The sequence below is a fragment of the Brachyhypopomus gauderio genome, unplaced genomic scaffold, assembly GCF_052324685.1.
Source record: "Brachyhypopomus gauderio isolate BG-103 unplaced genomic scaffold, BGAUD_0.2 sc255, whole genome shotgun sequence".
Lineage (NCBI taxonomy): Eukaryota > Metazoa > Chordata > Actinopteri > Gymnotiformes > Hypopomidae > Brachyhypopomus > Brachyhypopomus gauderio.
The window spans coordinates 63,123-74,994 of record NW_027507076.1 but is presented as its reverse complement, the minus strand read 5'-3'; the positions used below and the strand labels follow the sequence as shown (position 1 = coordinate 74,994).

At 44.8% G+C, this 11,872-nt stretch overlaps 2 protein-coding genes across 2 annotated transcripts in view; both read right to left on the bottom strand.

The window, feature by feature from the left end:
• Positions 1-353: 353 nt before the first annotated feature.
• On the bottom strand, positions 354-6,541 carry brms1 (BRMS1 transcriptional repressor and anoikis regulator). The gene is made up of 11 exons (XM_076995812.1): positions 6,427-6,541; positions 5,445-5,663; positions 4,661-4,751; positions 4,325-4,452; positions 3,970-4,049; positions 3,722-3,818; positions 3,496-3,588; positions 3,224-3,288; positions 3,033-3,072; positions 1,560-1,668; positions 354-1,254 (listed from the first exon to the last, which is right to left on the bottom strand). The coding sequence occupies exons 2-11, from the start codon at positions 5,656-5,658 to the stop codon at positions 1,137-1,139; spliced, it is 1,035 nt and encodes a 344-aa protein (XP_076851927.1). The 5' UTR covers positions 5,659-5,663; positions 6,427-6,541; the 3' UTR covers positions 354-1,136.
• Positions 6,542-7,718: 1,177 nt separating this feature from the next.
• LOC143504304 (protein phosphatase 1 regulatory subunit 14B-like) overlaps positions 7,719-11,872 on the bottom strand; it is a gene marked incomplete at its 5' end in the record, with an annotated part of 13,271 nt that continues 9,117 nt past the window's right edge. Inside the window, 3 exon segments of the mRNA XM_076995820.1 lie at positions 7,719-9,493; positions 9,588-9,620; positions 9,717-9,800. Of these exon segments, the coding sequence (XP_076851935.1) occupies positions 9,425-9,493; positions 9,588-9,620; positions 9,717-9,800 (186 nt within the window).

The window sequence follows — 11,872 nt, the reverse complement described above, 5'->3', positions numbered from 1 at the left end:
TCACTATAAAAGCTGTGTGTGTGTGGGGGGGGTGGTCTGCAGATGTGCGATCACTATTAAAGCTGTGTGTGTGTGTGTGTGGGGGGGGGGGGGGGGTGGTGGTCTGTTGAAGTGCAGTCACTATTAAAGCTGTGGGGGGGGGTGTAGATGTGCAGTCACTATTAAAGCTGTGTGTGTGTGTGTGGGGGGGTGGTCTGCAGATGTGCGATCACTATTAAAGCTGTGTGTGTGTGTGTGTGTGTGTGGGGGGGGTGGTCTGTAGAAGTGCAGTCACTATTAAAGCTGTGGGGGGGGGGGGGGTGTAGATGTGCAGTCACTATTAAAGCTGTGCGTGTGTGGGGGGGGGGGGGGTGTTTGCAGATGTGCGATCACTATTAAAGCTGTGTGAGGGGGTCTTGCAGAATCATCCATTCTGAAAGACACTGCACAACTGTCCTCAAATCACCAACAGAGTAACTTCCACCCCCACCATGCATCTCTAGCAGATAAAACAATATTTACTGCGCATGAATGCAGTCTTTGAGGCCAATGCTAAATCTTTAGTGTACATTTAAATTATTTTTAAAACGTTTTAAACTACATCATGAATACAGTGTATATCTTGTATGGTGAAATTCACCAGAAATGTCCTCTGGATGTTATCTTTAGGTAGCCTATATTGTTAGATGGTAATAACCGAGCTATATACTATTGTCTGTGAGCATTTATATCATCATAAAACCCTATTTGGTCTACAGTTTACCGTTTCTGAATAACTGCGTGTGTGTGGTATTATGCAAGAGCTTGTTTGCAGTTGGGATGCTGTGATTCAGCAGTTTCGTGCTTACTGTGCCATACGTCGCTGTTCTGGGGAACAGAAGCTACTGTTCCGCTGTCTGCTCATTTGAACGCCTCTGTACAGCACGGCAGAGAGGAGCTTAGTCCAGCATGTCAAAGTGGCATATTGTGTTTACGTGTTAGGCACCAAGTCTGATGGCTGGCCTTGCTCTGCGTCCAGTAGGGACTCGATAACGGCGTTATAGCTTCTGAAGTAGTCAGCAGGATGGTATGACGATCGTTTCATTAGAAATACAGACACGCCTTTGCGTCCGCGACGGGCAACTCTTGTACGCGTAGCGCGTGTGCGCGCGTTTGTTCTAGGCTCTCCGTATAGTGCATTTCCCCTTCTGTAGTTGTGAGATGTAGATTCGGGTTTTGCTGCCGTCTGTTCTTTTAAACCAGACCTCCCCGGCACCGATGGCCGTTATGACCGCCCTGAGACACGGAGAGAGAAGGGAGGTGAGGAGTTAACTACAGGCCCAGCGTTTACGAGCAAAGCTCTGTCTTCAAAATACCAAAGTCATAAAAATCTCTGGTGTTAAAAGCTCGATCTGTTTCCTGCAGAGAGATGTGTATCCACACAGTGTTACTTTCATATGAGGTTATTTAACACTGATGATTTTACATTTCACACATTGTTTTACTGTATAATAAATGCCAAATAGAAGAGAGAGAGGGAGAGGGAGAGGGAGAGGGAGAGAGAGAGAGAGAGAGGGCAGGGGGTTAGAGGGTATACTGACTGAGCCGGGCTGTCATCACTAACTTCCAGTAGAACATTATTTCCCTTTGAGAACCTCTCTCCTTCATAGAACAGAGTACCTCCCTCACTCCGTACTGACAACTGACGACCTGTCACAGACAGAGGCACAGACAGACATTCAGACGTAGACGGCGTCAGAGAGGGAAAGAGAGGGGGAGAGACAGAGTGAGAGCGAGATGGTCGTTAGAGTGTGGGGCAATTTCAAGCAAAAGGGTTTCTGGCTGTGCTGCACATAGTCAATGGCACCAGATTGCATTTCTGACAGATGAAGGTTTTTTAACTAAAAGCTAACATGTCTGTTGAGATCTAAGATGCCTATGGAGGTTTTGTTTCACATTCAGAGCAGTAAAGCTATAACCACTGGGCATAGTTACAGCATTACTGCTCTGAATGCGAGATAATCAATTAAACACCATGCATGTTTTGTTGTTGAATAAGTCAAAAGCAGTGCAGATCACGACAGTTTTGCTCTTCTGAAATGCTCGGAGAGATGAGCGTTTTCTCCTGGGAGCTGCGACATGCAAATGTGCACTAGCAATATGTCTGGATGTATGCGTGTCTCGGTTTTCCATTTACACCGGAGAGTTTCAAGAGGGGTGTGGTGTGTGTGTGTGTGTGTGTGTGTGTACTTTTTCCACAGTGCGCTACAGGCAGGTTAAACAAGGTGTCTCAAACCTCATTATAATACATAAACTCATCAGTAGTTGCACATATACAAACATATTTGCTTTAGAGAACACATCCTACACTGGATGCATGAACTCACAAACACTCACATTCGTTCTCTGAGGGAACTGCAAATGATAATGAGACATTTGAATTAAACATTTTATGGCTCCTCTCCTCAGCTCAAGGCTTTAGAATCAGACCAGTCTTTTTTTTAAAGAGAAACTGGGGGGGGGGGTCCTTAATTTGAACCGTAATACCTACTGAGACCTTCTGGAGAGGCAAATTATGGCTGAGATATGCTCGGCTCACGGCTACGGCTTTGACAGAAGGTGAATTCATCCGGATGTAATGAGCGTAGGGCAGCTGGGGCCATGCAGCAGGTCACGGCTAGCCTCATGACCTTTACAGGCATGCCCCTCAGGTGACCTCTGACCTGTCTACCAGGGAACAGGCTGGTCCAAGGTAGCCTCATGACCTTTACAGGCATGCCCCTCAGGTGACCTCTGACCTGTCTACCAGGGAACAGGCTGGTCCAAGGTAGCCTCATGAGCTTTACAGGCATGTCCCTCAGGTGACCTCTGACCTGTCTACCAGGAAGCAGACATGTGTCCAGGGTGAAGCATGGTGAGGTGGAGTGAGACACTTCATGGGATTAGGAGATGTGACGACAAGGTATGACAGAGGGACAGAGGCATACAGGTGGGCAGGGGTTTGAACTCCCACATAGAAAAACACACACACACACACATTGATTAACTGTCGAGTGACACAAACTGGAACTTACTGTCAGACTTCTGCTTCAAGGGCATTAGTGCAGCTTTAGCCTGAAGATAAAGTCACAGATACAGCTATCAGAATTCCATTTTCCACTCCAGCACACACACATCTCTACACACACACACTTACCGATCTCTGATAATGAATGATTGGGTGTGGTAGGTGGCTGTGTGTAGAGGGGTAGGTGGAGGTTATTACCTTCTTAATGGCCGTCCAGTCTTCCAGTATATCAATGTCCCTCAGCATGTACACTATGTAGGGTCCTGGGAGGGAGAAGGTCAGCAGGAAAGAGAGAGAGAGAGTCATACAGATAGAGAAAGAGATTGGGAAGGAGAGAGGAGAGCAAACATGTCACATATTGAGGGGGGAGAGAGAAGTCACACATACAGGAGACAGAGATAGAGAAAGTCACGTGCAGGAGACAGAGAGAGAAGTCACACGTGCAGGAGGGCGAGAGAGGAGATGAGAACCTGAGACGAGGGCTGGCTTCTTCTTCCTCTCTTGGCGGGCCAAGTTGCTCCTCCTCTTACACTTCTTCATCCTGGCCTCATCACTCCACCACTCTGAGAACACAGAGTAGGGAAAGAGCTGCCTGTTCATATCTGTGTGTACAAGTGTACACACAGTCTTTGAGTAAGGATTCGTTAGTGTGTATGTTAGCTCATGCATTTCATTTGTGTGTGAGTGTGTGTGTACCTGAGGTAATGTCCACACTCTGCTTGTCCTCCTCCAGCCTACGGATCTTCTCCAGAAGTTCAGACTTCATAGCATCAAACAGAAGGGTCTTCTCACTCTGTAGGATGCGTCCAAAAACACACCAATCGGTGCGATTAATGCAAAGCCACCCATTCATACTGGCAATCTGTGTGTGCACGTACGTGTGTGTGTGCACGTACGTGAGTGTGTGTGTGTGTGTGTGTCCTGTGCAGGTCGAACTGTGTTACCTCAAAATGTTGCTTGGCCCCCTGAATCTCACATTCGTGCTTGTGTTTGATCACCTGAAGACACAGTTCTCTATACACACCTGCAGAGGGCGACACGGACAACAGGAACCACCAGGAACCACGTTAAAATCTGATCTAAAGCCAGGTGCTTTGTTCAACTCCTGAACAAAAGACAGCATGTGCTGTTTGGACCTCCGTGTTCAGATCTACAGAACAAATCAGACTGGAGTGCAGAATTGTTTCCGCCCTTTTGAGGAAACTTGAAGGCATTTGAAACTCCTCTAACAGCCTTAAAGAGCGTTATAAAAGGCATCGCTCCACTTTCTCCGGTGGAGCGGGCGGAGGCCTCCATCACCTGCCACCTGCGTGCGGAGCTGCATGTGGTGCTGTAGCGTGGCCAGAGGATCCCGGTACTCCCCCGCCTTCCCCGTCAGAACCTCCTCCAGCTTCCCCTTCACCTGCTCCAGCCGCTCGCGGAACAGCCTGTGGACAACACAGGGCGGGGCATTCAGCGGCTCCGCCCACCCTAGGGAGGCGACGTCCACGTCCGGCCGTGCTGCGTGCGGGTGGGTTTGACTGCAATCCGCACTAAGCATCAGTGGCCTTTCCACGCTGTGACGGTTTAACCGATATCGGTTATGAAACAGACGCAGAAAGACTACGATGCCGCCCGGTTGAAGAGTGTTCTTACTTGTCTTTGAGATCCAGGAACTGCTTCTCCAGATCGGACATCTCATCCAAACACTCCAGCCTTCTCCTCTCACAGTCTTCATCATCCATCTCTGGAGGGAAGATTACAGAACACACTCATGCGCTGTCTCGGCCGGTTCTACCGCCCGGCCTGTCTTAGCTGCCTTTCCCTCTCGTTAGATTAATGGCTTCTGTCTTAACGGGTCATGGCCGTTTACACTTGTTTGAATGAGCTTTGATTACCGAGATTAGTTTGTGGGATCATTTCCCATCACGAGAACAGCGGCCGAGTTGCCAGTTTTCATTCTGCATTCTGCAACTTGTGATAAAAAAAACTAGAAATAATAAATATGTCGATGTCCTGAGCACTATGATCCCCTCATTCACGATCGCAGACTAGTATGTTGGAAGGCAACGTGCCACGTGACCTGAAGTGCGCTCTGCACATGCACCCTCACATGTCACGTGCCCTGCAGTGCACTATGCACATGCACCCTCACGTGTCACGTGCCCTGCAGTGCACTCTGCACATGCAATCTCACGTGCCATGTGCCCACGTGAACCAGACATTCCATTTAGTTCATAAACATTCCCATATATTCCTTTATAAACCTGTTCTAATTTACTTGTTCTATTTTACGTTTATCTTATGATACTCATTCTACCATTAATAGTCCGGTCTGTCGGTTTACTGTTAAATGTGTACTCACTAAGACAATTTACGCATTTATGTATCACACCTGGCAAACACAACCGATTCTGCCTGGGACGTATATTGCACGTACCCGAACTCTCCTCTTCTTCCTCCTCATCTTCCTCAGCTTCGCTCTCCTCCAGGTCGCTGTCTCGCTCCTCTCCACTCTCCTCCATCGTCTCCTCCGCCTCTCCTCCCTCCCTCTCCCGGTCGTCTTCCATTTCTCCGTTGGCGTGAGGGACCTCGATATCCCCCTCTGTCTCCATCTCCTCCTCCGGGTCTCTGGGAGCGGGCTGGGCAGGCATTACTCCTGTGTGTAATAACAGTGATATATCGTGTTTATTAGACGCCACAGCTGCCACACACACACAAGAGGACGGCACACGTTGGAGCGATCATTTCAAAGTACAAATCCCCATGTACTCCTTTGACCAGAATTATAACTGTATAAAAATTCAAACACTCACATCTAACCATTTCTTGAAGCCACTCCTGCAATAAATATATAAGGGGGGTATTGGGTTGTAACTTCATGAAATCGCTGCTACTATCTACAGACCACCACCATGTGCCACTAAATCTGATGAATGAAAAACACAAGATCACACAAGATACAGTATATCGCACATACTGTATTCCCCAAACATTTCTCCAAACAAGCCGCGTGAGGCGACCCTGCGTGGTGCTGCGTGTCCTGTGGCCTCTGGACCGGACCGGACCTACAGGCCCGGCAGGAAGGAGGTCCAATAAGTTTATAATGAACCACGTCGTGTTTCACGTTGGGCACAGGCGAGTTGCTGGAGATGTTGGAGCGTTTGGAGCTGCGAAATATCGCTAGCAAAGCCCGTCAAAGATGTCTGTAACTCGGTTTAGAAATCCAACTTTTAACCATGGTGTCCCAGTCGAACCCATTTCATCTGGATCATGAAGGTACCAGGCTCGGATCGGTACTTATTCCCGTGTTAACGTGGGTCTGACCTGGAGGGCTACTCCACCGTTTAACCTACTGATGCAGGCACACGGGGAGAAAACACACTTTACGGCGAAATGTAATAATGTACAAACACACTCACCTGGTGTTTAGCTCGTGTTTGTCATGCAGCACGTTCAACGTTCGCCGTTTTAATATTTATACCGAGTCAAGTAGGACAACTTCAACTACTTCCTCAGGATTTGCGTCGCTTGCTTCACCAGACTTCACAATTTTTGTGCTAGCCAATCACGAGGCTCATCAAAAACCAGGTCAGCCAATGGACAACTAGAATCTTCACATCGCTGAGCTATCGATGAAAAGGCAAAGCTCTAACCGTCCAATAGGACGACAAGCTTTAACTAATCTTACTGGATTGGAATTCTTGGAATAGCACACAATGTAGAACCCGTAATAGCCCGGCAGATAATCTAAATAAGCAGTTCGTCAAACTATTTCAATAAGTGTCGCAATTTAACCAATATAGGTATTAACGTTATTTTGTATTTATTTAACCGATAAGTAACTTACACAGTCTATATCTTTCTCCATGTAGTTGCATTACTGAGGGTAACTCGTTTTTGTTCACAGGGGGTTATCTTCAATAATAATTACATTTGGTAGTGGGGGGTTCTCTAAATGCTACCTGAAAAGATAGATAAATGAATCGATAAATAAATATATATATATATATATATATATATATATATATATATATATATATATATTTATCTATGTATGTGTGTGTGTATGTATGTATGTATGTATGCATACATATATGCTCACTGCTCACACACACATATTTATTTTTTTATCTATCAGGGACACAGTGCACGTTAATCAGTTTCTACATCAATGTAAATGTCCCGGAGTTAGTCAAAAAGCTCATTTTCATCCGTAGTCCCTAGGCAGGTTGAGGTATGTGGCATATATAGCTACGTGTGTGTGTGTGTGTGTGTGTGCGCATTATTATTCCAACTGCTCGATTATTGTGGTTCTGTAGCAACATGGGTTTCCATGTTTGAATGGCCACATAATGAAATGACCCTTTTAAGAAAGCAGACCTACTGTGCAATCTGCAGTCTAAATTATGACCAGCTAGAGTGATATAGAAATGCCTTGTATGTGTAGCTTCAGATGAGGAATGCTGTTATTGCAAACAGTGAAAAAAATGAATAAATATTAGAAATAATAAAATATTCAAAATAAATCAGTGCACCCATCAATGCAAAAATTGGTATTTAACTTATTTTTATTAAAGTTGCATAAAAGTGTAACAAAACTGGAAAAACTAATTATTTTAGTATTGCTACATATTCTTGAAATTATTTTTCTTTTCCAGATGATGATCAATTACCACAGATTAACACAATGACTGTTTGTTCTAATGCATCAGGTTGTCTTTTTATTACTTTTTTTTGCGCTATTATATGAAAAAGAGGAATCAACAGTACTTTCAGTTATTATATGCATATGTAATCAAAATGGACACTTCCATTTTTATGTTAATTTTTGCATCTAAAAACTGGTCTATTAAATCTAGTCAACTTCCTTTTCTAGAAAACCCAATCACTAAAAAAAATACATCAAAAAACATTTTGAACTTTTTTTTTTTTTTGCATGTACTCTAAATGAATGCCATAATTTATTTGGTTTGTATAACACATCTGATCTAAGGCAACATCAGATAATAATTTTAAAAAGGGCAAAGACACGGTGAGATTGATCTCTGTGAAAGGCGAGTTCAGGGTAGGGAACAAAAACAAAGTGGAGGATGGATGATGACCCTGAAGAAAGAGAGAGAGAGAGAGAGAGAGAGAGAGAGAGAGAGAGAGAGAGCTGACTGCACGAGTGGGTGAGCTAGTGTGCAGGAGCGCTGGGAGTGTATGATTGATGTGTTCAGGACCACTGTGTATGGGTACACTTGATGTGTACGGGACCCTTTCTGTGTTTAGTTAGTATGTGAAAAGTGAAAACAAAACTCCTATTCTCTTGTAGAGATTGTGAAAATGTGTAAAAAATTTGCAAATGGAAAATGTGAATATGTGATTAGCCCAATTACTATTGTGGCTGATTGGCTGTGTGAATGGAGGCAGGTGGCATTCTGGGTAAGATGATTTAGCAGAATCACATAAAAGGTTTAATGGTGACACTATGCAATGTCAGTGACAGTCTGCAGTCACCTCTACCATACCGTCATCTCCCTCTCTCTCAACCATACAGCCATCTCTCTCTCTCTCTCTCTCTCTCTACCATACATCCATCTCTCTCTCTTTTTGCTCTCTGCATGCTATTGACAGACAGACAATGTGCACATCTGTGTGAGAGTGATGTTGTTTGTGTGTGGGTTTCCATTGATCCCTGAGGGTTTTAAAACCTGTGTGTGGTTTTGTCTGAGTGTGTGTGTGTGTGAGTGTATATTTGAACATGCATCGTGCTCCATGTTTCTGTTTGTACGCCTACAGGGAGGTTCATTAAAAGAAATCTGACAGCTCCACCCCCTCCTGTCTAAGTCGCCCTGGACCCAACGCAAATACAAGTCCAATACATCTCACAGCACAGCCCTTACACAGTGAGTGATGAAAACAAGTTCAAAGAATTAAAATAGTGGAAAACATTAAAAAAGGGACATAGCTGCTTCTTTTCCATATCTTCAAAGTCCCTCCAGAGCAGTGATGGCGTAACCACAGACTGTCAACTAGTGGGGCAGATACATAGAACTACAGAAGAAAACAAATTCAAGAAACTTTCCTAATATCTAAAATACGCATATTGTCGTATGTGTAGAAATATATTGATAGGACTTCTCTACAAATGCTTAAAAACACCTTTAAGCAGTAAGAAAAAGATCTTTCCCCTTTAAAACATACCATAAAATGAACAAAATGAAAGGGGGAAAAAATAAGCCCTGCTTATAAGAATCTGATTGGCTAGATCCCTCCAATGATCTCATTCCTCTTCCTCCTCCACATTTGCTGTGGTAGAGACCTACGACTGGTCAAGCACCCGCAGAGAGGTGGACAGCCATCACCACCAATCCTAACTTCCCACTTCCAGTTGGGGGAGGTGCAGTAGGAGGGGCTAAGGTGGGAGGAGGAGCTTCATTTCTTCTGCGGTGTGCTGAGCTTCTGCATCCCACGAATTTTGTCCAGTAGCTCAGCTACAAAGTCCTAGAGGAAAAGCACAAGAATGAAATAGATGCAAATGTATGCATAAATATGCATATATTTATATATTACATTATTATTATACATAAGAACTTACTTCTGTAGGTTTGTAGCAGTCCACCAGCAGGTCCTGCAAAGGATTTGGAACAATATGGTTAATGAAAGACATGTATGCCTGTAAAAAGGCTATAAAACAGTGTTGCAAAAACATCAATGGCTGTGGTACTTTGACACGGGCAGCTCGGTCCTCGTCCTGCTCCATGTCCAGTAACTCGTCCACGTCGATCTCCAGTTCGGGAATGGCCTCCTCCTGTGGGTCAAAAGGGAGACAGGGAGACATTGGTATTGTATTTGAGTGACGGTGTAAATGGGCGGAATAAGGGCAAACCTTTCAGAGTCTGAAGCGTTTAATCCACGTACACAGTCCAACAAAAAAAGACAAAGGGATTAAACCAGTTTAAATACAGCCATGCCAATGTTATGGCTTAACAAGGCAGATACAGTACCGGTTCCTCACCACAGGAGGGCAGTGTGAGACCTCATTACCACAGATCTCTATAGAGATGAACCTTTTGACATTGTGTTCCGCTTGAAAAACCCTGTGCACTAGTACTGTGGTATTTACCAAAACTCCTTTTTACACGAAATGAAAGGTTTCAGAATTATAGATTCATAACTGTGCTTGGTTTAAATACATGCCCAAACGCAGATAAAGGGAGATGTGAAGGGCAGAGAATGTAGCCATTTATTAAAAGGATCCAGTATCCTGACATTAGAATATTAAAATAGCCTCTTATTAGAATGATAATCCCAGAGCCAATAAAGCAATAACTAATGAGAGAATTTTTTTTTTTCATGCAGTCTATCTAAATGATGTTGTTTAAATATGTAAATGTAAATTTAAAATGTTTTTTAAAAATGACAATATTACATACAACAACTTATTAAACTTACAGTCATGTTTATCGTTAAACAACAAATATGCTGTTTCCTGATCCGGGACACAGCAACCATGAGAGTGAGATCAGAGCATCACTCCAGTATGATAGAACAAATCTCTTCTGTCACACTGTCTAATAGTTGGGGTGACATCCACGCTGACATCCTTTTTTTAGGACAGTGGGCCTGGATGCCTGGTGGGTTTTTTGTTTTATTACTACTGTATTCATTCACTCTGACTCATTTGACAAACGGAGAGTTACTACACCCCGTGTTGGGTATGATGATAAGCAGTTAATCGGTGATGAGCAGCTCTATGGATGTTCTTCTCCAGACTACAACACTGGGCCATGAACACCACACAGTTCCTCTCCCTGTCAGCGCCAAGAACCACCATGAAACTACATCCCAAACCTCCAGCACCACCAGCCTAACAGGCGACCCGGCCCAGTCGTCAGTGTGACCAAAGCTCACGACGGGGAGGAGAAGGTGTCTTCACAGTAGCTGGAGTTTATCACAGACTCCTTCTTGGCTAAAAACTTCTGGCAAGTGGAACCGATATTTTTCGGGCAATCGTTCAAATGTGAGTATTGGTTTTGATCTACTGCTGTGTTTGAGTGGTTTGATGGGTAAAGTTTGCACATAAATGCCCGATGGGAGAAGCTGAACACGAAACAGATGGGTCTATCGATGATTGTCCAAAGCCACTACCTCCAGATTTGTTTGTCTGTTCTCAAAGCTGGCTCACTTCCGTCTCACGGCTCATCTCGGTCTCCGTGCCCACCGTAGCCATACGCTCAGTTTTGCTTCGCTGTTCTGGTTTGCTCCCCTTCCAATGTCACATATTCATTTGTCCTACTTGTTACACTAGGTTACGATGTGCCTGTTAAACATGTAGTTCAGACTTTCGCTCCGAGTACAGAAATAGACGTCAGACCAGTGACTGGAAACTCTGAGCCTAAATTACATGCTGCATTTCTCTCTCCTCCACCCTGTAGCCCTTTTATTCTTCTGCCTTCCATAAAGTCTATTTCAGTGAAGCCTGGTTAATAATCCTTTAATCAACCCCACCTCTCTCTCTCTCCCTCTCTCTCTCTCTCTCTCTCTCTCTCTCTCCCCGTCTGTCTTTTCCCCAAAGTCTTCTTCAAGAGACACAAAGCCAGAGCCATTGTGATCTACGAATGGTGACTCACAGGCAACTCTTGCCAACATTAACAGAGTGGAGAACCCAAGAGCCCGTCCCAACTAACTACACGCATCTCAGCACTTCCTCAGACGACGCCAGCCCACGGAGCACGAGGCCGGTGTTGAGGGTTAGACGCTGTTCGGGTGGCGGGAGCTCAGGAGGTCTCCCTCAAGGCTCGCTGGTTGTCTCGGTTTGGCTCGTCTCTCCTCTGCCACACTCCCTCTTTCTCATACTCAGTCTGCCCAACTGCCCCTCTC